This window comes from Scardinius erythrophthalmus (assembly GCF_964197995.2).
Source record: "Scardinius erythrophthalmus genome assembly, chromosome: 18".
NCBI classification, from domain to species: domain Eukaryota; kingdom Metazoa; phylum Chordata; class Actinopteri; order Cypriniformes; family Leuciscidae; genus Scardinius; species Scardinius erythrophthalmus.
The window spans coordinates 17,589,939-17,615,172 of record NC_138238.1 but is presented as its reverse complement, the minus strand read 5'-3'; the positions used below and the strand labels follow the sequence as shown (position 1 = coordinate 17,615,172).

General features: G+C 36.6%; 3 protein-coding genes across 4 annotated transcripts; 1 reads left to right on the top strand and 2 right to left on the bottom strand.

The window, feature by feature from the left end:
• Positions 1 to 402: 402 nt before the first annotated feature.
• Positions 403 to 9,214, bottom strand: kctd17 (potassium channel tetramerization domain containing 17). 2 transcript variants are annotated; one of them, XM_081392188.1, is made up of 7 exons: positions 8,740 to 9,214; positions 4,313 to 4,421; positions 3,500 to 3,591; positions 3,046 to 3,192; positions 1,915 to 2,040; positions 1,542 to 1,667; positions 403 to 564 (listed from the first exon to the last, which is right to left on the bottom strand). In XM_081392188.1, exons 1-6 carry the CDS (start codon positions 9,091 to 9,093, stop codon positions 1,566 to 1,568), a joined length of 930 nt encoding a protein of 309 aa, XP_081248314.1. In that variant the 5' UTR covers positions 9,094 to 9,214; the 3' UTR covers positions 403 to 564; positions 1,542 to 1,565. The 2 variants fall into 2 exon arrangements, with proteins under 2 accessions (XP_081248314.1, XP_081248315.1); XM_081392189.1 differs by having other exon boundaries at positions 3,094 to 3,192.
• Positions 9,215 to 9,966: 752 nt separating this feature from the next.
• plbd1b (phospholipase B domain containing 1b) lies at positions 9,967 to 16,526 on the bottom strand (the record flags this gene model as incomplete). Its single annotated transcript, XM_081391937.1, has 11 exons — positions 9,967 to 9,983; positions 10,208 to 10,394; positions 12,038 to 12,144; positions 12,254 to 12,439; positions 12,580 to 12,720; positions 14,118 to 14,318; positions 14,421 to 14,565; positions 14,747 to 14,887; positions 15,088 to 15,229; positions 16,212 to 16,434; positions 16,523 to 16,526. 11 exons carry the CDS (start codon positions 16,524 to 16,526, stop codon positions 9,967 to 9,969), a joined length of 1,494 nt encoding a protein of 497 aa, XP_081248063.1.
• A 1,693-nt stretch (positions 16,527 to 18,219) lies between these two features.
• On the top strand, positions 18,220 to 25,041 carry rangap1b (Ran GTPase activating protein 1b). The gene is made up of 16 exons (XM_081392082.1): positions 18,220 to 18,340; positions 18,800 to 18,933; positions 19,027 to 19,154; positions 19,235 to 19,294; positions 19,384 to 19,563; positions 19,732 to 19,866; positions 20,823 to 20,981; positions 21,081 to 21,194; positions 21,318 to 21,417; positions 22,805 to 22,889; positions 23,000 to 23,156; positions 23,250 to 23,351; positions 23,442 to 23,544; positions 23,869 to 23,957; positions 24,052 to 24,176; positions 24,288 to 25,041. Exons 2-16 carry the CDS (start codon positions 18,822 to 18,824, stop codon positions 24,364 to 24,366), a joined length of 1,728 nt encoding a protein of 575 aa, XP_081248208.1. The 5' UTR covers positions 18,220 to 18,340; positions 18,800 to 18,821; the 3' UTR covers positions 24,367 to 25,041.
• The last annotated feature ends 193 nt before the right edge of the window (positions 25,042 to 25,234 follow it).

Sequence of the window (25,234 nt, the reverse complement as noted above, 5' to 3'; positions counted from 1 at the left end):
TTCGAGCAAAGTTTCATGTTGTGTCGAGCCTTCTTAGTGTTTTAAAAATAGCGATTTTTTATGCTATCATTAGAAGTGCCCCAAGCACTCCCATTCAAAAGGCAATTTGACCGAAAACGAAAATACGGTCAAACTTAAAAGTGGCGTTTCCTTTCTAATTATGCTTTTAAACGAAAGTTTGCCTCGGGTAGATTCACAAAAAGACCCTAGGTTGCATTTTGCCGATAGTTACCCTTTAAGTCTTTTAGTTATTGTTTAAATGCATTATATTTACTTAAATTACTATAGTATCCTATAACTATGTTGCTCTTTGGTAACAGGCCATGTACTAAGATAGTAATTGTGATCTTTTCTTAATACCTCAGGTGCCTTTTGCTTTTAGGATTTCAATTCAATTTTTTTGCTGCTGGTTGTGAAGTCTCCCGCTAATACCCGTTATTCGAGTCAACAAATCTAAAAAAGTATGGCTATAAAAACAGCATCATGAGCACATGAAAAAAAATGGATATCTAGAAAAATAAAATTCTTTGTATCCTACATCCGGGACCCATGGATCTGGAACAGCTGCAAAAGAGTTGGAAAATATATTATAGTCACAGAAATACACTTCTGTTCAAAAGTTTGGGGTCAGTATGATTTCTTTAGAAGAAATTATTACTTTTTTTCTGCAAGGATGCATTAATTTGATCAAAAGTTAAGGCAATGACATTTATAATATTACAGAAGATTTTTATGCTCTTTTGAACCTTATTCTTCAAAGAATCCTGATAACAAATGTATCAATTTCCACAAAAATATTAAGCAGCACAATGGTTTTAAACATTAATATTTCGCAATATTACTGTTTCAATGTTTTCAAAAACATTTTAAAAATATTACAGACCCCGTAACTTTTGAACAGTAGTGTATAACTAGAGAAATCTAGAATTACTAGTAACTTTGGATATGGATAGTGTAGAGTGAGAAATATGCCTCCTTGTATGTTTCATGTAATTATGACAAATACAAAGATCATTTTTGCTGGAGATGTGGATATGGGTGGAGATGGCAGTGACTCAATGGCAGTTTATGGAACAGACGCTGTGCTAAATATTGAAGTCATTCGGTTGAGTCATTCGTTCGCCATTTCTGGTCTAGTGACCTGTGCTAAAAAATCCCATTTTTAAGATATATGTATCCAAGTTTATATTCAAAGTTCAGTACCGCACAATAGTTTGTCTGGACAATTGTGAATTGTGTTTACATAGGAAATAGATTCTTACGAGGGAAAATCATGCTTGGGAGTTGCAAGGAGGTAAAGGCTATTGCATTTCATTGCACTGTGCTCATAAAAGGCAAGTAAAACTAGTTGGATAAATCCCCCTCATACAACCTTGTATCATAGGACTATTTTCACTGCCAAACAAACTAATATAGATTTATTGTTGGTTCTTTGTGCTCGTCTTATTTGGTGCACTGAAATGCAATTTACCAAAACCCTCAGACTGATAGAATTTTGTACATCTACCACTAATACAACCAACATGACAGCATTTTCTCACCAATTCCTTTGACATAAGTTTCTGCTAATCTCTAATCCACTCATTGGGGGTGGCATTTCTTTCTCCCACTTCCTCCTCCTCCACCTCCTCCTTCTTCGCTCCATCTTCCTCCTGTGTGTCCGAGGTCTAGTTGTGTTATGAGTGGACAACAGGGTGAACAGAAACCGGTGGGATCGCAGCACGACAGATGATGGCATACCAAAAAAAAAAAAAATGAAAAAGATTTATGAATTTGTGAAGAGTAGGTGTGGGAGGATCTCAAGGCTATTGATGTGAAATGAGATGAAAAGAAGCAGATTTTGTAGGTCGTAAGCATGTTTTTGAGGAAAGTGTCAGTGGAACTGTGCTTTACGGTGTTTACAGTTTCTCCAACCTTAGTCTTGTGGCTCTGCTCCGTCCCCAAACCCCCACCCGAGGTGTGCAGCTCTTTTGACACCACACACAGAAATTCAGCCTGGTCCTCTGTTCCATAGCTGTAAGATGAGCCAATGTTCACCATCTTGAAAATAAAAGAACAGCCAAGAAAGAGAGAGATAGAGAAAAAGGTTTTTCTTCATGACAGGTACTTGAGATTTGAGGAAAGGGGAGAGGAACATGAAGGAAAACATCAAGATGGATCAAATGCCTAGTCAGCTGTACCAAACACATAATCATTGCATTCATTAGAGATAGTTTAGGTTGGACAACTAGTCGAGTTGGCATGCTGATAGTGTATTGTGCTTTATGGATGCAGACTTTTTGTGTGAACCAATCATTTTTTTAATGTTGAACCAGATTTTTTTTTTTAAAGTTGGTTTATGTACACATGCAGATATACGATTTTGAATGTTGCATTGAATAGAATTGTTGCTCATGTCTTGCATTGTTTTTTAGTGTCTCACACCATGAGCATTGCTTTCTAATTTGGTATTTTAAAGGGATAGTTCACCCAAAAATCATTTACGGTACTCACCCTCATGTCATGAGCCATTTTTTCTCAAATAAATATATATATATCTATACAATTTTTGTCTATATAATGGAAGTCAATAGGTACCAATGTTGTTTGGTTACCAATGTTCTTCAAAATATCTTCTTTTGTGTTTTTACAGAAGAAAGAATACAGGTTTGGAATGAAATGAGGGTTAAGAAAATAGTGACAGAATGTTCATTTTTGGGTGAACTATTCCTTTAAGAAGCGTATCTTATTGGTGTATGGTGGACCCTAAATCACTCTTATTTTGTTAGAATATGTAGTTTTCCACTTTTCGAACGTGCAAAATATCATTAGGGATGTGCAAAACTACCGACAAAGCTGGAATATCATATAGTTTGTCCTTTTTACAACAATGCATAATGAGGTTTTGGTGCAACTGACCAAGTAAAATCCAGATGGACACAAATGGCAAAAGTTTAATTTCACACTTTAGCTATGCTACTGGACTCTGAATCTGAGGGGAGAATTGGACACTGGGAAAATTAGGATCAGGTGAAGGGAAATCAACTCAGTGTCAGTCCAACCCACAGTCCAGAGCAGTCCGGGGCGGGGTTTTCGGCAGGCGCGCACGCTGACCTGCTCAAACTTCCAGCCGTCCGACATGGTGGACACCATCTGGGTCAGCTCCTCTTCCTGACACTGCAACACCCGATACACGTGCTTTGGTGGTACCTGCTGTGAGAGAGACAGAGGGAGAGGGTTAAGACTGGTGAAGAGTAAAAAAAGAAATGTGGTGGGTAGTGGAGGAGAATGCCAAAAGGCGAGTATGGAAAGAAGAGCGAAAGTGGGTGGGAAACTGACGGCTGTTGCATAAGCACGCAAATATAGTCACAAATGTACAGTAGAAACGGAGACGGACAGAAATATAGTGCTGAGAAGGTGATGAAGCTGAAAACTGGATGCTAATGGAAAAAAAGCAATAGCCTATATTTCCAGAAACTGAAGCTACATGTGAGGCATGATAAAACACCCTGTTCATTACCTGTGTAGCCTTGGAGTCTCGCTCAAGAATCCTCTCTTTGATTAATTTAATCAGCGGTGTGATGTTGTAGAACTCTGCCTCCTCCAAGACACCTGACGGCACAGACACATTTTCATACAGTTATGTGCTGTTTTGACTAGATATGCACCGATATTGAAATGATAAATAAATTAAAAATTAAACACCTAAAACTAAAATGAATCATTGTAAATGCTGCAAGTGAATAAAAGCCAGATTTAAACATTTAACAGTGCTATTATATTAGTGTTTTTAAATATTAACTTTAAGATGAAAAATAATCTAAATGTAAAAAATAGGTGAAATTACCATATACAATTAAATATCCAAAATCGACTCGTTGTTAACTAACATTGTTAATAAAAAGAGACAAAATCAGAACTAAAAAAAAAAATATAAATATATATATAAATATTTATATATATAAATATATATAAAAAATATAAAAATAAAAACGAATTACAGTAAATTGTAATGTAAACATGCATTTTCTGTAAAGCTGCGTTGAAACAATATGTATTGTGAAAAGCGCTATACAAATAAATGTGAATTGAATTGAATTCAAAAGTATTAATACATACTATAATATGACACTAATAATACTAAAATAGCACAACTGAATAATATCGATAAATAAAAAGATCTCTAATACTGGGTGATAATCATATGGTACCAATGCATCAATAGTTATGTATTGATTTTAAAATATATTATTATTACAATAATGGTATTACCATAAATTTGAAAATGCATAGTCTGACAAGTGACAACAGTTCTGAGAATAAATGAACAGACCTTCTTCTGCCAACTCCTTGTTATAAACCAGCTTCCCATGTCGCAGATAGTTGAGTATGGGACCAAAATAGGTGGGATCTCGGTCAATCACATAAGCGCCAGTTTCATCCTACACAAACACATCACAGGTCTCAGTTTAATAATTAAATACAATTCGATGTTTAATAATGTGGGATTTAATGATATTTAGTACAATATCATTAATTATGTAACATAAAATATAATAAAATAATATTTATTAATGATGTATATAATCATTTACCAATATAATCTAGCTATATAAATGTGACTGACTCTGTGCTGAAGCTTAACTGCAGAACATGATGCACTGAACATCACCTCAGGGAATAAAATGTGACTTGGCACAAGCGAGGATGAACATTAAAAGAAAGGGCATGCAGAAAGTGGCAGTGAGCAGAGGTCACATTAGCATGGCCACGGTCATTGTCCCAGAATGGCTGAGGGTCTCTCCTTTGCAATGAATTACCCTAAGAGCTCTATCGAGAGGACCTCCGGAGCAGGGAACCATAAAGGCTACATCATACCCTAGTACAACATGCCCTACAGAGAACATTACACAACTGAGCCCAGGGAAAGAGCACTCTGAAAGGCACAAAGAGGAATCAGAGAACAAGGGAGTGCATAGAAGCACATTAGGGTGAAGGAGGTAAAAAGAAAGAGGAAGATGTTGGCGTAACAGAAGGCTCAAGACTAAATTGCGGCACTGCAAGGTTATAAAAGCACTACAATAGAGAAAGCAGAGGGCATAAATGAGATAACACTGCAGATTCACAACATGGACTTGAACAACACACCTACACAACAAGCTAGATTTGATTCATTGTACAGCCCTTCTTTTCATTTATTCGTACAAAAATTGCACAATTTTGCTGATATTCTGCTTTATTCAGTAAGTTCCATTTGTGACTGGATTCTGTGATTCATCTGCTTCGTTATGTATCAGAAATCATAGGGCTCGACATGGTATTACGTTAAAAGAGAGTTAGTTATGTGGGTTATTTATTGTTGTGTTATAAAGCTATAACCATTAGTAAGAATGTTTTTTCAGTAAGTAGTGGTCCCTTCTCAAAACTAGGGTTGGGTACTCCAAGTTTCAATTGCAGTCAGGTAAAAACATTTATATCAAACATGTTTCTTATTCTGTGTTTTTTTTGCGAAACGTTTTGTTGCAGCTGATTTCCATGAACAAAAATCATTTTATTTTTATTTATACGGTCATTTTAAACCTTTATACGGGATCCAATATACTGTTCCAAATGCGTTTTTTTCTTCTTCTGTGTTTACCAGGATATTTTGACATAATTTCGTGTGCATTTGTGAATTCATTAGAAAACTCAATTTGGTATTCGTGCACTAAATGAGATGCGGCTCTTAGTGTGCAAGTGCCGAATTGAGTTCTCTTTTGCATCTTCTTGTGCTTGAAAATGGTATCAAATCACATTAAAATGCACACACAGGAATCGATAAGTGGTAAAGTACTAATTTAAATAAAGTATCCAATTCCAGAATTGGAATCGATTTTTAACTCCCAACCCTACTCAAAACACTTTACATAGTGCTCTTTGTGGCCATTTGGATATGTGTACCACCCAGCACTAGCCAGTATGAAATATTTATTCCTTGTAAATTTTCTTAATTCACCTTACAATCATTTTGGGACTAACTATTGACAACATGGACATGAACAATAGACAACAAACTAATTATCACATATGGAGTTGCAAAAAGCATTAACAAATATTTCCATTAGCAGCACAAAATCTCACAGATAATAGTAGCACGGAACTTAATTTACACATGATGAGCAAACACACACACACGTACACAAATCCCATTTTCGAACCAGCAAGTGCAGAAGACAGTCACACAGTACACATGACTAGACTTGACAGCAGCAGGCATGACAACACCTGCGCATGACTTCTGCAGCGAGTCAGAAGAGACAAGCTGTTGCCCCGCTTGGGATTTCACAAGAACACGAGAACGAACACAGGGGATTTTACACACAATACTACTGTATATGCCTTAAACACACAGAATTCAAATCAAACAAGTTCGCTATCTGTCCACGCTCATCTTGCGTTAACGTTTAACTCTGCCGTTGCACAAGGAAGTATAAGAACCACGTCCCGATAGGGAACTAGCTGCATCCCATGGGAAATACCTGGTAGGCAAACAAAGAGCTTATTAATTTCAAAACAGAACTGCATAATAACCGGTGACACATAAAGCATCACAGCATGCAATAAGAAAGCCATATTACCAATTCCAATTCTGGCTCATGTTAAAAGCACATTCACTCAAGATGTTGAGAAACTAGCTAATAATATTTACTATAATAATAGACAGCCAATACCTCCTCATGACATAAAGGATAAAACACATCTTAAAGGGATAGTTCACCCAAAAATGAAAATTCTATGAGTGTTGGTAGCCAAACAGTTTCGCTTCCCATTGACGTCCATTGTAAGGACAAAAAAAAAACAATGGACGTCATTGGGAACCGAAACTGTTTGGCTACCAACATTCTTTGAAATATTTTAAAAAAACTATACACCCAAACTCTTTGAAAGGGAAAAATTATGTAAACTAGCAATGAAGAACAGAGCAGTCCAGGAATAGAACAGAGAAGCCTCCATAGATATTTTAGTGCAGAGGGCTGGGAGTCATCAAGGTGCCATGACTTTAATCTCATTAGAAGAGTGACATGAGCAGTGAGAGAGCACACAACACCACTGCGGCCAGTAGTAACTGAGCTGTGATGAGTGATCGTCTGTGCCTCGTCACTCACTGTGCGGATGTGTGGAATAAGAGGGAATATAAGAGGATAGCTTGGGAGGGGGTGGATACTGTGAAGGCAGAGTACCATCTGCTAAGTCAAATAGCCTACTTTTAGTATGCCTTAAGATTAAAAGACACATTAAATAACATACATATAACACGCATTTACATTTACATCGGTAAATCTCACCATATTTCACCCCAAAACCAAAAGACAGAAATTGAGAAATTATACTTTCTTAAAAAGACAATGAAGCCTAAAGAAAATAAATTTCGGAACAATTATTATTATTATTTGCATTTTCTGACAATATTTTCATAACTAACATTAAATTTGATATGATAACTAACTACTGATAACTAACCATAAATTACGATAAATTTAAAAACAACACGCATTACTGTAAAGCGGAAAAAGGCAAAAATACATTAGGGGTGAGTTCAAGGTGATTGGGACACTTTTGCTATTGAGAGGAATTGGAAAAAGTGTCCCAATCAACCATACTGTAAACTATAACGTAGATGATGGCCCATGGGAAGACATATGGAACCATGTTAAAAACATGCATTAACATGCATGTGTATATGCCAAAAATTCAAACAATTCATACAATTCAATTTCATATGTTCCCCATCCATTGGCTTTTCTAATCACTGATTGTCATGTGTTTAAAATGTATACTGAAGTAGGTACCATATGTTGTAGGTATTATTGTAGGTCCCATACTGCATGTGGTCATGTTACAAGTGTTTCTATCAAGTGCTATTGGAAATACTAAAAGAAAATATATTTGGCATCCAACTAAAATTACATCCAGTTTTATTAGATTTGGGCCTTCCAAGCAGACACATAAAGACATCTGCCAACAGGAAATTATATGATATTAACCTTCGCTGCCAGAAGAAAACATTTTATTGCAGTGGGTCAGTGATAATAAGGCCTGCTTCATTTAAGGGTTTGCATAAGGTGATATTTGCTCTGGTCCCACTGGAACTCCTGCCATGTGCTTTACATTCTGACAAATCAGTTCTACAAGATAGGGATGCTTTGTTTGGATTACCTTAGGCCTCATTTCCCTTGGGTCATTTAACAAGGAGTAGGCCTATCTTAACCATATTCAAATCAAATAAAAAATTATTTATAAAGCACAATAAAAACAACAGATAATTGACCACTATGCTGTCCAAAACTTTGCAAAAAAACAAACAAAAAAAAAACAGTTTTGACCACAATGCAATGAGGAGTATCAATAAAAAAAATTAAAAAAATAACTGTTACTTGTTATAATAATAAAAGAAGCTTCATTATTTACATCCATCCAAGATATGATTTCATGAGCTTCACTAATATAAATTTAGGATGTGCTGATGATCTGGCCATCACCCCATCAAGAGGACTTCCCTCTACACAAAATCAGCTTCAGGTGGATCACATTATGTGATAAATGAATCGTGCAGTAAAATGTGGCCAATAACTGCGATGACGCTGTAAACACTGGGGGTCTGCATTAATAATCAGCGTAGCACGCGCACATCCATCTGACTGAAGACCCCCGTCGCATCATTAATACACCTCAGCGCCCTGGATCACAGTCTTACATTAACATCACCCACTGCAGGCTTACCGTGTCCGAATGTAAGTCTTGCTGCTGGCACAGTCGGTACAGAAATGAAGTTTGTTCCTTTAGCAGCGTTTGTCGTGTCGTTAGAAACACCGTCCCGCCGACGTTGAGACGGACCCATTTGCCGTTACTGCCTCCGGTGGTATTGACAGCTGAACCGTTTCCTATGATATTTTCAGACCCACTGGATTCAACAGCCGTGGCTGTTGTGGCTCCTTCGCTTCCCTCGTTGTCTTTGTTGTTGTTGTTGTTGTTGTTATTATTGTTTAGATTGCCGTGTGTTGTTGTTGCTGAAAGGGATCCCGTTTCCGGTAAAGCCTGGGGCGCCGCCGTTTTTCCTTTGTCCTCCGTTGCCATTAGGGTACTACACTGAGGCTGGTCTGGTGCGGACTGTCGGTGCGGCTCGGATGCTGTTCGGGTGCCGTTCTGTCTCCCACGGTGAAGCGGCGTGCTACTGTATTTTTTTTTTTTTTTTTTTCGTATCATAGAAGTAGAAAAAGCGCGGCAGTTGATTGGCTCGTATCCTGCGATGTGTTCGCCCCGCCCACTTGCCAGTTGATGCACTTTTGACGCAGAAACCAGTGCAGATTCTAGAATGAGGAATGCATTTAGGCATTGATTCTGCATTCTTACAAAATATTTAAGATTATAGGACGTTAGTTAAGTTTGACTTGCATTTCGAGTTCATGCAGCTCGAGTGGGACAAATCAAATAATGTTTCACTCTATTTGTTATGCTGCTAATATATATTTTTAACGAGCCTATAGCAAAATGTTTTTTTAAAGTGGCCATGAAAACCAATATGAACGACCACTGTGAATATGAGTGGATTAGGGGGCATTAATGCCTAGTTTATGTTTATACCTTTTTATAATGGTTTCATAATTTTTGATCATATAGGCTATAACTACCAACACTGATCAAATTTAACATCTATTAATGATGTAGAGATTCATAGTGTAAATTCAACATCTATTCAGCCTGTTACAAAGACTTTAAGAAAACAGATTTATATACATGCAATTCAAATTAAAGTACTCTCTCAATTTAAAATTTGTATAAAATTATTTAAATAAAACCTATTTCTATTTAATTTATCACTTGTTCAATGACACTGCTGTGACTTCGTTCAAGTCAACTCAGTGTATCCTAATTTTATACTACCGGCTGTTGAATGTTTGATTCTGATTGGTTGACGGACATTCTAGTTTGTGCAATTTGTAATATGTATCACTTATGACAACGGGCTTTGTCATGAACACAGATATCAAATTAGACAAGTTAGTCAAGCAACTTTTATTGCTTAAACAAGTACTATTATGCATTCAATTTCACAAAAAGTATTATGGGGCAAAAATGTACCTAATGACTTTGTAAAGTTGCCTGTAAATATCTGATGCAAAGTTGATTAAATAATTTTCGAGTCTTGCATCTGTATTCTCTAGACTGCTGTTCATACACTGTAACAGACTGTCTTGATCTCTGGACCCAAAAAGAAGGGGCTGAATGGTGATGAATGAGAAGTTGAAGGTCTGAGGGAGCCCCTGATGAGCTGTCCGATTGAAACGGCTCCAAGAGAAAGGTGGAAGACCATTCTGAGTAGTGGGTCCGTTCACAGCTTCGGCCATAAACATCTGGGCCATGTGGTAATCTGTAACCTAAATGAATGTAGCCTCCATTAGAATCAGACTATTTATGCTAGCATTTATTTAAAGGAGACCTATTATGCCCCTTTTTACCAGATGTAATATAAGTCTCAGGTGTCCCCAGAATGTGTCTGTGAAGTTTCAGCTCAAAATATCCCACAGATCATTTATTGTACCATGTTGTAAATGCCCATTTTTGATTGGAAGAAAAAAAAATGCAGTTTTTGTGCATGTATCTTTAAATGCAAATGAGCTGCTGCTCCCTGTTTCCAGAAGAGGGCGGAGCCTTTACAGCTTGGATACTCTGCCAAAAACTAAAACATTAGTTTGGTTTTGATTATCATCTCTATCGCAGTCACGCTCACGCTTACGTGACATTGCAGTTCTTCTTCATCATGAAAGTGTATTATCTGCATGCGTTTTAAAGGCATTTTAAACTTCTGATATTTGGTTGTCTGAACGCACACATCTGAAGTACAGAAAGCTAGCTGTCAGATGGCACGTCCAATAAGTATTAAACTAAGTTCTCTTTCACTTCTTATTGCGCTTAAAATGTCAAAAACACACAAAAGCCCTTTTCGGACGGGATTAACTTTACAAGGGTAGATGGAGTAATGTAATTTTACCACTGGACGTCAGTAATAGTACTGGCCAATTCGCACGGGATAAGATCTCTGTAAAACTAACAGAAGTGGGAGGGGTAACTTGATTTCTGTCGTCATGCGTGTAGGTTATCACGTTGCTTCCTGATATCACATGCGCAAACAAATATGTCTGGTCGAACAGTGTATTAATTAACTTCAGATTGGATTGTGTTGGTAATAGGCACTTACCTAACGCTAAAAGATGTTTCGTGCCTCTAACAAGTGCTTTCGATCTTCTTTCTGATCTGAATGTTATATGGAAGTTTTGCCACAGACTTGTCCCAGCGTCTAGAACGCAACTGAATGCTTTTTCAAGTGTCTCCATAATTGAAAAAATGCGGAAAACTACTTTTAAAGAGGAAATTACAAAATATTTACGCACATATTTACAGCGGGTCTATTCGCACGGGATTAGTATTACCTGAGGTCATTTTTCCGGACCTTTTTACTGAAGGTAAAAGTCGCCGTAATCTTTACTGGCATTGTCCGTAATGATTGGTGAGATGGCACATTTGGACGGGACTAAAATCACAGAGAAGCTCTGGTAATTATTACTTTACCCCACCTCTCCATGTTAAACTAGTCCCGTCCGAATAGGGCTAAAGTTTACAAACACAGTCGTTTATGTCTGTGAACGTAAACGGCAAGTAAAGAAATTGCATGTGTACACTAGATCTGTGTATTGAAGTGAAATATACAGGACCTACTGCTATATATGCTGTTAATATGAATCAAACAACAAAATGAAACCAAAAAAATCACTCACTGCTCTTGATTGAATAACGTTAGTAGCTTTAATAAGATTATAAGAATACATTTCTTACTTGAATGCTGAAACTGAAATTATGATTTATGGAGATGGGATTGGGTGGATTTTTACCATTATAGGGTGGTTGTGTACATAAACTGCCGACACACATGTATATTCAAACACCATGTAAAAGTGAATTTTGCATAATAGGTCCCCTTTACTAATAATAACACATAGACTAACATGACCTATTTCTGTACCTTAGTATCATAACATCCCCCTGGAAGAGGTCGTCGGAGCCTCAGATCATTACGGCAGCAGATGGATTTGCAAGGGTGCTTCTTTGAATATGGGTCTTTTCTGTAATCTAACATGACAAAGTGCTACTGTTCATCAAAGAAATGAGATTATGAAGAAAGCAGATTAGTTTGAAGAAACATTTTTGAATACTTTCCAAAGAGAGATGCTGAACTCACCATTGTACCTCATAATGTACTTCAAGGTGTCCAGATTAGTGACTTTTCCCTGATCCCTGCGGAAAATCTTAGCACGTGGACAGAGGTCATATGAGAAGTCTTCACCATGCTTTTTCCACATCGCACCATAACCACTCATTCTGTAAATGTCTGAGTGGAAAGGTATGTTGTAGGATGCCCAGTAACCTATTGAGACGATTTGTAAAGCATATGATCTTATGATAAGCATCTTATTTAACCTTCAGTGTTTCCAACCTTACATCCTCGCAAATTAATTTTCATTGGACTGATCAGAAGGATTTCCTTATTATAAAAATACTCCTCACCATGACGCAGCGCTTGTGACTGATCTGAATACGCCACCAAACCAGGAATCTGCTCCACAACAGTCAGACTCCATTCTTCAATCTGCTTTCCAAGTGAAACTCTTTTCAGGTCCACCACCATATACTGGTTATTGTAGGTCCCTGATGAAATTCATCCAAAAATAATTGTAAATAAGAAAAATTTCAAAACCAAAAGTATGTGGACCTCTCATTAATAGGTTTGGCTTTTCCAGTAAATCTATTTTTGGGAAGGTCAAATCTTAAAGGGACAGTTAATTCCATCAATCATTTACTCACAGTCATGTCATTAAAAATATGTTCCTAGGCCGTGCGCCCACCAAAGCATTTTAAGCCAGCAGACAATGCCAGGCGCTCTTCTGAAGGCACCTGAGAGCGCTTTGGTGACACAGCAGGTTTTTGCTTTTTCATTTTTTTTTTTTCAGTTGAGATGATATTTTTCTGTTGTTGTGCTTGTTGTTATCATCTGTTGTTGTTGTAAAAGCAGGATGTGACGGTTGGGTGCAGTGTTGGGGAAAGTTACTTTAAAAAGTAATGCATTACAGTATTGTGTTAATCCCTTCAAAATTAACTACCGGTAATTGTGTTACCCCTACTTTTTAAGAAAAGTAATGCATTACGTTACTTTTGCGTTACTTTTTCTCACCTGGGCTGGGCTTGTTTTAAAAACAAAAACAAAAAAAGTTCTATTTTGGGGCAAATGTAAAGGCCCTTTCACACCAAAATTGAAATAATAAGTGCTTGTACAGTGCGCAGCTCAAACAAACCATTCTGGATTGCAGATGAATGGAATGCAGGAGAAGTTAAACATTTACTTCACCAATAAAAAAGTAATTTTTGCTTATGGTTTAACTGAATCATTGAAGGTCAGTAGCAAGCACATTGGTCAATAATGATGTTTTATTTAACATATTTAATGATTTTGCATTTCACTGATTTGATTCATTTTGACGAATACTGAATCTTTTTTGTGCAAGTGAGATGAGTAAATGCATGCTCACATTTAATCTAGAACTACAATAACTATCATGTGTAAAGTAATGAGTTACTTTACTAGTTACTTGAAAAAAGTAATCTGATTACATAACTCGAGTTACTTGTAATGCATTACCACCAACACTGGGTGTGGCTAGGTGTGGTATTTGTCCCGCCCTTCCTCCACTGTGATTGGACGGCTGGGTAAATGTGACATTGATGAGCGCTTTGTTTTACCCAAAGTTAAACATTTTCAACTCTCGGCCACACATTTTTTTCCCTCCAAATTATCACTTCAGATTTCTTGTTTTGTTTTCAACCGAAGCATTTTTTTTATGACATGAGGGTGGGTAAATGATGACAGAATTTTCATTTTGGGGCGAACTATCCCATTAATGCTACACCATACAATCAGATTCTAGAGAATTGTGTCTTTATAACTTCGCTGCAGTGTTGATAGACGACACCACCACAGAGCACTGCAAATACGGACCACAATATTTGCATAAAATAATCCACCTTTGTCTTGTACATCTCTTTCTCACCCGAGTTGTGCTTGGAAAATATTTGGGCCCATTGCTTCCCTGTGCAGGCCAGCGCATTTGCTACACGCACCCTCTGCCAGGCAAGCAAAGCCTCTGGGGTCACCAGGGAGAACAGAGAGGAGTTGAACACGTTGTTTGTTGTCTGAGTTACAAACAACCCTGTTCCCAGCAAATAAAAGTCATCCAGAGATGACAAGGTCCCTAGAAAGGATGCGAGAAACAGTTGTATAAAACAGTTGTACTAAATTAAATTATTAATTTCTAAATTTGAATGATAAAAGGCAAACATCTGCCTTTAAATACCAGGGTAGCTGCTAAAGGACAGTCTGCTTGTGCCATTATGTTTATTTTTCAGGCGAAAGTCCCAGTGCTTGTAGATTCTCATGCTGGCTGCATAGGTGTACCAGCTGGAGTGACCAAGCAACAGATTCTCATAGCCAGGTAACAACTGCAGATAGAATAGGAACAGAACAATTAAAGGTGCACATTGGCAAGGCCATAACAATCATAGGCACAGCCCTGAATATTCAGATATGGGGCTTTCAATGGCCGATTCCTACACTTTGGTTCCACCCAATATAGAATATGTGGATACTGTCATGAGGTGAAGGCATCATTTTACTTCTAACCTTGATGAGAGCAGAGCAGTGACTCATCCCTGGCATTCTGAAGGAGTCCGAAGAAGAGTTGGAACGCCTTTTGAGTGCAGGGATTAAATCTAACAAATCCCCAATACCATTGAGGAATTGAACCGCAAACATGGGCAGAGGCTGGGAGTTGAAATGCAAGCATGTTGTTTCACTCATTAACACAAAATGAAAAACATACAGGCCAAAGCATGATTGTCAATGACTGAATAAAAAGGAAAAAGTTCTTAGACCTTTTCAAATGTCCATGAGGGTTATCAAACTTGAAGAATGAGATGTACTGTGCAAATAAACAGATGCATGCAGAATTCATGTTTTCTGACCTTTTCCTGTCTACTTTTGGCCCAGTATGCTGCCCCGGCATACAGTCCATCTATCTGAGCCACTAGAAGACCCACATGATGCCACAAGGGATCACTTTTCCCATTTAATTTCAATTGTGTTCTCGTCCATGAGTCCTGCTCACTATTTCAAAGAATGGAAGTTTAATAAATAATTCAGTAGAATATATGAAGAGTTCAGATGCAAAAGCCTCTAAGTGCCATCTGAAATTTTCTTCTAGAATGATCATTTTTATCTAGCTGGTATATCTAGGTTCAGTAATTTCCCTTTCATGACAATTATTAGGTATTATTTTCATTGCCATTAAAGTGAAATAGCTGAACATAAACATACAAGCTTGACAAAAATGATGAAAATGTCAGATGGCACTTAGAGGCTTTTGCATCTGAACTCTTCATATGATTATGCAATAAATAACTGTATAAAAGAATCTTGGAAAACACAAACAACTCCAAGTCTCCAAAACCTATTTTGTATGTTGCAACTTGCAACATGTGAATACATACAGTGATATATATCATTTGTATGTTTAATATAATGTAAGCAGGTGTATTTCATCATATCCGACATTATTATTGTAATTTTGGAATAGTGCAATCAGTTTAGATAGTAAATGTCAACTTACCTCATAAATGATTTCAGAGGTTTCATAACACTATGATCCTTAATCATCTGAGGATACATATTAAAGTAATGGTTTATCATCTGTCTGTGAATGAAAAAGTAATTGATTATAGTTTTAACTGTAGTCTGTTATTTGATAAACATAAATGTTATTAAGTATATTTTAGTATACATGCTTGTCAGTACTTAGGAAAGTAATTAGGAAATGATATGTAAAGATGTTCTTAAACCCTACTTAAGTGGCTAAAAAGCACTCTTAAGTCCAACTAATTGCTTTAAATATAAACTATTATACATTTTCAATCAATTGTAAATAACATGCATTTAAGTGCCCAAACCATTACATTCATTTCACAGTTAAGTGTATTCTTATAAAGTATTATTTCTGTAATAGGCCTACTATTTTTTTTTTAAGCATGCTAAAGTGTACTTCTTTTTCCACACGGCTTAGTATAATTTGCTTTAAAGAGAGAAAACTTACGAAGCTGTAAGGAATCCTTCAAGGTACCCGGCCAAGAAGTATGTAATTTCATCGTTCTCCTGGGATTCTCCATAACCAGCCTGCACTTCCAGCACTCCCCATCCAGAAACAGATAAACTATCATTGAAATAGCCAAATGCATCTCCGTCCTCTTCCATTGCATCCTCTTTCAGCACCACAGACCTCTGAACAGCATCCCAATATACGGTGGCTCTCTGAACATCTGGTGAACAGAGAGATCACACATCAATAAGCGTTGAGGGTTTAATATGTTTGATTTTTTTGTATTATCTTATTGCTCCTTGCTTAACCCATTTGTGCCCAAATTTTTCTGAATGGTTTCATGCATATAGTCGTGTTAATAGTGTCATATGTGATCATGTTCTGCATTTATTTTCCCCAGGTTTTTTTTTCTTCTTTTTTCTTGAAAATCAAATCTGAATGTGCGGCAACTATAGTTGCCAGTGGGCAAATATTTTGTATGCACCCCCTCAATGTCAAATATGAATAGGAGGAGAACATTTGGCATCTACTGTATCTCAAAACTGCTTTCAACAGATACATCTTTATTCATAAACAAATTTATTATGTATAAAAGTTGAAAAACATTTGATGCGAACCCAAAAAAGTTGCATCTAGCTTATAATCTCTTGAATATGAAAACACAACAGCCATTGTGTATCAAAAAGTTAAATGAAAATAAATAAATATAAATAAATGGAATGAAGAAAAAATTATATCTATAACAAAATGGAACAAATAACAAAAAAATAACAGTGCATACAATTTATGAACAGTAGAGATGTCATTTAAAGGGTTAAGTTATGTTTATGCACTAAACAAGACCAATAACCTCGATTTATCAACCTATTAACACAGTATACCCCATTTCACCATGATATGTACTTATAAGGCATTTGCCCTGACTAAGTATACAAAAAACTATAGATCTCTTGTAAGATTTGTTTTGTTTGGATGACTCTAGAGACCTTCATGATATATATATATATATATATATATATATATATATATATATATATATATATATATTTTTTTTTTTTTTTTTTTTTTTGACAGCCTCGTGTGACAGGAAGGAAGTGAATAACCTTTTTTTTCTCCTTTATTTGGTTGTTTGCTTGCATGTCATTGAGACATAAAACATGGATACCATCTAGAAAAATACTTACAAAAGGAAAATGACAACTATACACTGCGGTAACTATAGTTGCCGGTGGGCTTAAATGGCAAATGCCCACGGAATAATAATATTTTTTTTCATGCTAGTCTTATGATGTTATGCAAACATAAAAATAAAATAACCATCAGTATGACTAAAATGTGATATTAAAAGAGTAAAATTAAGTTAAGACACTTACAGTGAGCTTTTACGAAGGTCACCGTTAGGACGCACAAAATAAATCCCCGTGTAAATCGACTCATGTTTCACGCTGAATTAAGTTTTCAGCATCACGACAGCTAATGATCGAAGAGCTTGCGAATTTCCATCCGATTAAAGTCGAAATACTGGTTCGCATGGATTTCTTATGTTTATAGACATACGTTTAGCTGTTTATCACCTGTTGGATCGCTAAGAAAAAAAATTCCACCCCAGATGGGACTCGAACCCACAATCCCTGGCTTAGGAGGCCAGTGCCTTATCCATTAGGCCACTGGGGCTTTCGTCATTAGGAGATACCTAGCGGATTAGAAAGAAGCAATAGAAATTTATGTTACGTATTAAAATTATCTTAAATATTAATTATATATTTAGTTTAATATATCGCATCTAAAAAGTCTCTGATGCATATAATTAATAGATAATTATTACTCGCTAATCAGAAAACACACATCGGTGTTTGTGTTAAATTCCCTATTTAGACATTTGTAAAAAAAAAATAATAATAATAATAATTTTATCATATAAATAATGTTGTATTCAGTACGTGCAGTAATTTCATAACAGTCAAAAAGTCATAACAGGACTGTTGGAGCTTTTATTATGAAAGAACGTGACACCGGCACTTTCAAAGAACTGCCGCCTCCATGTGCGTCCTGTTGTGATGGTTCTGTTTTTCTTTAGTCAGGCTAGTTATCTGCTCTCCTCCGTTAATAACTGAGCCCGGTGAAAGGTAAATATTCTTAAGTATAAAAAATCGATATGATATAATTTTTAGATTTAACTAAGGTTGCTGCGCTTTAATGGCTAGTTTGAGGTAATGAGATCAAAGCTAGGTAGCTAATTCTCTGAGCTAGCCTGAGCGGTGTGTATCAGCCAGTGTAACTGTACATAATATTAGCACGTTAAGTGTGTGAGACAAAGTGAGCTCAGCATCATCTTTTCGGGGTTTATCGAGATGTAAGGTGCAACAGCCCATTGTAAAATGAACGTTTTCATCGTCGGTATTCTAATTATATGTACAGTGACAGGCTAGCATATTGAGCTAATGTTACATTCCTGTTAATGAGTTAAAAAGTGTAGATGTAATTATATGTATGCATAAATACACATGCTAGCAGTTGTATGAAGTGTAGTGTATATGTTGGTGCTATTTTTGTGATACCTGTTTATGTTTGAATAACTTTAATAGTGCATAAAGCAAAGGGAACGCAATGGCCTCTGAAGATATTGCTCAGATTACAGAGGCTCTGGCCAAGACTCATGTTGGAGAAGTGGAATTAAGTTATAAAGGACGAGGGCTGAAGTTGGACGATGCTGAGTCGGGTGAGTAAACCTCTATGTTAGCAAATGTTTACATTCGCCATGTCTCAGTGCATCAACACTCATAATTTTCCCTCCTTTTCTGTGATGTTGCAGTGAAAGAGATGGTGAAGGAGATTGAACAGTGTCAGGGTTTGCAGTCCCTCAGATTAGAGGGAAACACACTGGGGGTTGAAGCAGCACAGGCCATTTCCAAAGCTCTTGAAGCTAAAAGTGATTTGGAGGTACCTTTAAATGGCCATTAGACAATTTCACTATGATGTGTTATTTGCTGTATTTAATCTAAAAAACATTTTTTTTAAAGCAATGTCATTGGAGTGACATGTTCACGGGTCGCCTTCGCTCTGAAATTCCACCTGCTCTGGTAAGAAGATATTAATCTAAAAAAGTTGAGAAAAATGTAATTGCTATGAGTAAATATCTTATTTCCAACATTTGATTCAAATCCTCTAGAAATCATTGGGCAATGCTTTGATGACATCAGGGGCCAGACTGACTCAGCTGGACTTGAGCGACAATGCTTTCGGCCCTGATGGTGTAAAGGGAATTGAAAGCCTCCTGAAGAGCCCTGTGTGCTACACCTTACGTGAGCTCAGGCTTAATAATTGTGGCATGGGCATTGGAGGGGGGATGGTAAGTTTAGGCTGAGATTAACTCAGAGATGCTGAGATGCAACTTTTTAAAGACAAACTCGTCATCCTTTGTTTATGTTAGTGAGATGTTTTTAACATGTCAAGACTTTTTGAAACTCATGGAAAAGAGGGAGTATGTGATTTTAATTATTGATGTATTTTCTCAAAGGTCCTGGCTTCTGCATTGACTGAATGCTACAAGCAATCTAGTGCAGCTGGCTCCCCCCTGAAGTTAAAAGTCTTCATAGCCGGACGTAATCGTCTGGAGAACAATGGTGCCACTGCACTTGCCAAAGCATTTAAGGTAATGAGACAATGTTTATATATATATATATATATATATATATATATATATATATATATATATATATATATATATATATATATATATATATATGATTATATATATATATATATATATATATATATATATATATATATATATATAGATTATATATACACGCACACATATACAGGGTTTGGACAAAGTAATGTGAACACCCATTGTTATAGGGGTTAATGTTGCAGTCATCTTTCGTTTACAATTTGTTAGTATACATTGTCCAGGTTGGATGCCTTTGTAGTACAAGTTGTGTTTAGCTGTGGATAGTACAAGAAATTGGTCAAATGGGTGACATGTCAGACTTCCAAAGAGGACAAATTGTGGGAGCCCGTTTAGCAGAAGCATCTGTAACATTAACGGCCCAATTGATTGGTGTTTCAAGAGCAACAGTATCCATAATTAAAACAGCGTATACAAAACATGGCAAGACTTCGTCAGCTAAGAATGATGGGGACCGTCGAACACTAAGAAGGATTGTTTGCAAACAGTACAGAACTACTGCAGCAAAAGTGACAGCAGGACACAATCTCTACCTTAAAGACCTTGTTTCCATAAAAACAGTCCGCAAACAACTTAACATGGTCAACATCTATGGAAGAGCTGCAATTGCTAAACCTTTAATCACAAAAAGATGATCATAAAACCTGGACAGCAGAAGACTAGAAATGACTGATGAATCATCATTAACGTTATTCCCAACGGAAGGTCATGTTTATGTATAGTGAACAAGCTGAAAATTCAGCTTTGCTATCATAGGAATAACATTTTAAAATATATAATAATAAAATTAAAATAATTGTTAGAATATTTCACAATATTACTATTTTTACTGTGTATGCATAAGAGACTTGAGACTGTAATAAAATAAAAGTATTTTATTTTTCTCTTTTGTTCTACGTTTGTTCTGTTTGTCACAGGTGTTAGGCAGTCTTGAGGAGGTCCATATGCCACAGAATGGAATCAATCATCCTGGTATCACGGCTTTAGCCGCTGCCATGAAGCACAACCCAAACCTCCAGGTCCTCAACCTCAATGACAACACTTTTACTAAGAGAGGATCGATAGCCATGGCAGAGGTATGTGGTGCAATATGTCTCTGCATAATGTAATTTTTTTTTTTAAATGTCTAGAACAGGTGTTCATTATTGGCTGTGTGTGATTTCTTCAATTTTCAGGGCATTAGACACCTCCGTTGTCTGAAGGTCATCAATTTTGGGGACTGTCTGGTACGCTCAGAAGGTGCTATTGCTATAGCAGGGGCCCTCAGAGAGGGTCTGCCATTCCTCAGGGTTAGTTAATGCATAATACCAACATTTAAATCTTGATAAAACGCACATAAACATTTCCTTTCAATAACTCAACATCTTAGTGTTTTTTGTAATAGGCATTCTAAAAAAAAATCTCTTGTGTAGGAGCTGAATTTGTCATTTGGAGAGATTTGCGAAGCTGCGGCTTTGGTAGTTGCAAAGGCTGTTCAAGGCAAAGCTGATCTGGAGAAACTGGACCTTAATGGTAAAGTATTTTTTGCTGTCTTAGTATTTTATTACTACATACATAGGCCTCACTCAAAGCCAGTATTATCATTTTATAATTATATAATGTTTTTATATATATAATATGTATATACAGTGCTATGCATAAGTTTAGACACCCATGCTAAAGTTGACTAAAAAGAAGAATAAAAAATCAATAAAGTTGATAAAGTTCCCTTGGCCTTGTTTGGAATTAAAATAACCCCACATCATCACATAGCCTTCACCATACCTAGAGATTGGCATGGTTTTATTTCAGTTAGCCTAATAGCTGGTTTGATTTGCATTTAGAGATGATCTTATGGAAAGTACTCCATGCCAATCTCTAGATTTTAATTCCAAAGGCAAAGGGAACTTTATCAGGATGTGTAGTATCCTGGATTCATGAAGTAACTGGCCTTTAAAAATAAAAATCTGCCTGCCTCTGTGGGAATTTAACATAGGGGTGTCCAAACTTATGCACCCTGTATTTTAAGGAAGAACATTTATTTATTTACGATACATTATTCATTCACAAAGAAAATTGGTGTCCTTAAAGGTTGAATTTTTCCTATTTTCTTTTTAAATTAAGGCATTAAGTTCAATTTCCAAAAGATGGTTTTTTTATTCCTCTTTTTAGTCAACTTTAGCATGGGTGTCTAAACTTATGCATAGCACTGTATATATAAATAATATTATTTTATATTATACCTCATATTTACATTACTTAATGGTTTGATTTTTAAATTATTAAAATCATTTGAGACAGAAACAGTTTTTTTCACCCTCCCTTTAACCCCTTAAAATTGAACAAGAGTTTTTTGCAGTCCACTATTAACACCCCTATTTTAACAAACCTTTTTCAAAGCCTGCAGTTCATACGGGCAGGTTCAAAAAACAAACTATACTGAAACGTGCTGCAAAAATGATCTGGACCATTTAAATGCTTTTATTTTAAATACTTTTAAGTCATGCTGCGGCCCTCTTGTTTTGTTGTGTTTTTCTGAACAAGTCTGGACCGTTGTTTGTGTTGCTTTCACATTCAATCAAATCACATCACAGTTTTGTTGCAACCAAATGAAAGACAAGCTCTCGCTACAAACACCGATACTTGCATTGGATGGCTGTTGTTTTCAGTTTTTTTTCTATGTATGTTGTAACTGTACCTATTCAAATAAACCATAAATAAACTCAGACCACCTCCTACAGGTAGTCTGGTTCAGCACCACCACTTTTTATGCGAACATGCTCTGTTTCGAGCTAAACTGCCAGTGTGAAACCCCCCTGAATAACAACGTGATCTTGCATAGTTTAAATAGTTTCTCTGTTCTGTTGAATTCATTTTGGTGTCAAAGTCAGTTATTCTGTGGTAATTTGATCTTGTTTAGGAAACTGCTTTGGAGAGGACGGCTGTGAGGCTCTCAGGGAAGCGATGGAGGGCATGAACATGGAAGAGCTGCTGGGCTCGCTCAGGTATATATCTGGGTCTTTGTGAAATTTTTTGCTTATTTGTCATGTGCAAATAAATTGAAGGCAAATGCATGTTTTCACACTGAGAGTAATGAAAGATGTGATTAATGCAGTGATGATGAAGGAGAGCCTGAGGAAGATGATGATGATGATGATGATGATGATGATGATGAGGAGGAGGATGATGATAATGATGATGAGGAGGGGAAGGAAGAAGGTGATACAGAGGAAAATGGTGTCAATGGAACAAAAGATATCATTGAAGAAAAGGTGATCCTAGCAAACAACCGCTAAACCTGATGTGTGTCAATAGCTGCTTATCTATTTTACGTTGGCAAACCACTGATTTTTACTTGTCCACAGGAAAAGCCTCACTGCAGCTCTGAGTTTGCATCCTTCCTCATCTCCCCGTCGGCTGAGAAACTGTTATCCTTTGGAGCCAAAAGGATCCAGCTCATTGAGCAGGTACGGTGTTGAATTGTAAGGTCCAACTGTACATCAGGACAGTTTAACTTGTTCTCCAACCGCCTGAAATCATTTTCTCTTTTTTCTTAGGTTGATGTTTCAGATGCTAGTAAGGTGTCAGAAGTTTTTCTCAAGACCTCCTCAGTATATGAAGATGAACCAGAAGTAAAGCAAGCTGTTTTTGAGACCACTGGTATGAGCAACATACTTGCTACCATTCAAGTAAAGATTTAATAGGATAGTTCATCTAAAAATGAAAATACTGCAATCATTTACTCATCCTCATGTCATTCCGATTACTTTTCTTTTACGGTGCACAAAACAAGATATTTTGAAGAATGTTGTTAACCAAACAGTTTTAGTGACCATTGACTTCAATTGTATGGACAAAAAAAAATCTCAAAATATCTCTTATGCTCCACAGAAGAAAAAAAAATCATACAGGTTTGGAAAAACATGTTCCTGAAAATGTTGAATGCCATTGTTTTTAAAAGCAGCCGTTCATCTTGTTTCATAGATGCTCTGTTGAGGAAAGCCTTTTCCAACTCCCACTCTCAGTCTTCGAGTTTGATCTTTTCGCTGATTGTGAACCTGGGACTTTTAAAGGTACCACACGCTCTGACGTGATGTTCAGTTTCGTTTTTCGTCCATTTCTCCCTATTTTATCGGTGGTGTGAATTGCTGCTGATTTCTTTTCCAGAGTGAAGATAAAAAGATAAAGAAGGTATCTGTACTGCCTGGACACTTGCTCGCTTTGGAGCACGCAGCTGCACAGGAGTTTTTCCCAGCGGATCAGGCTGGCATTCTGGAAGCATTTGTGTCACGGTTAGTTTGTGTTCAACATATGATGTATGTCTAGTCTTGTTGCATTTTTATGACCACATGTACTGTTATAATAATGATACTTTAAGCTTTTGTATTTGTTTGGTTTTCCAGAAATGGCAAAGTCTTAGAATCCTGCTCCAGTGCCAGAGATGCTCTCAAGACCACATTGATGAAAAGGACCACTGCTTAAATCTTAACCCCCAATACAGAGCCACTGAAATTACTTAATACGGGTCAAATAATAATAATAAAAAATCAGCTGGATAGGATACATGAAACTCTCTAAACTAATGATCTAGTTTATCTTTGGTCAGACCATTCTGGATCAATTTTGGCATTGAGATCTCAGACAACTGCAAATTACAGTGATAACTAGTGCCTCATGATGACTAACCCAAACTGGATTTCCTTACAGAAGAACTGTAGTCAGTTGGAGAAGCTTTGAAGAGTGTTGTGTTCTTTTGTCTCTTTTTAGAAATACTACGTCTATTTTTATACATAAAAGGGAAAATAGGGGGAAAAAAGGCACTGGATGATAATTAGGGCTTAATTATCGCTTAAACCTTAAATGATTGTAATGTTATAGCTGTGAAATTTCTGAACAATGATTATAAAGCATGTTCACTCTCTCATGCCTTTGATTAGATGTGCCATATTGTGAAATATTGGTGGCGGAATTTGTTTAAAACCAAATTCAAGTAAGGGTCTTTGGATTGAAGTGAAGAAAGCAGTGAAAGTGAAGTAAAAATGGTTGGACATTAGTATATTTAATACTACAACTGGTATGCACTGAATATTATATTTGCAACATTCCAATTTGTTGATATTAAACTTTTTTTTTTCTTCTTGAGAGGAAAATCGTGTCGTCTGTGTTTGTTTATTGTTCCAAATTTTCAATTTTAAACCCGTTATTCTCACAGTTACAGATGTCTTGTGATTATAAAGTCCTGTAGGTCAGCTCTCACTCCATTGCCCTTTTACGCAACGCCTGAGTAGCACGAATGCCCCGAGTTCACTGAGCCTTGAGGACTTCGTCAAACCTGTAGGGCGATTTTCTC

Bases quoted from the DNA above. Each gene is read 5' to 3' on its own strand.
- kctd17 (XM_081392188.1), bottom strand. From the start codon at position 9,093: ATGGCAACGGAGGACAAAGGAAAAACGGCGGCGCCCCAGGCTTTACCG. The intron at 2,041-3,045 runs GTGGGTTGGACT...TTTATTTTCAAG, and splicing joins GCCCCGGACTGCTCTGGACT to ATGGTGAACATTGGCTCATC. The intron at 1,668-1,914 runs GTTGGAGAAACT...TAACACAACTAG, and splicing joins AGCAGAGCCACAAGACTAAG to ACCTCGGACACACAGGAGGA.
- rangap1b (XM_081392082.1), top strand. From the start codon at position 18,822: ATGGCCTCTGAAGATATTGCTCAGATTACAGAGGCTCTGGCCAAGACT. The intron at 19,155-19,234 runs GTACCTTTAAAT...TTTTTTTTAAAG, and splicing joins AAGCTAAAAGTGATTTGGAG to CAATGTCATTGGAGTGACAT. The intron at 23,157-23,249 runs GTGATCCTAGCA...ACTTGTCCACAG, and splicing joins AAGATATCATTGAAGAAAAG to GAAAAGCCTCACTGCAGCTC.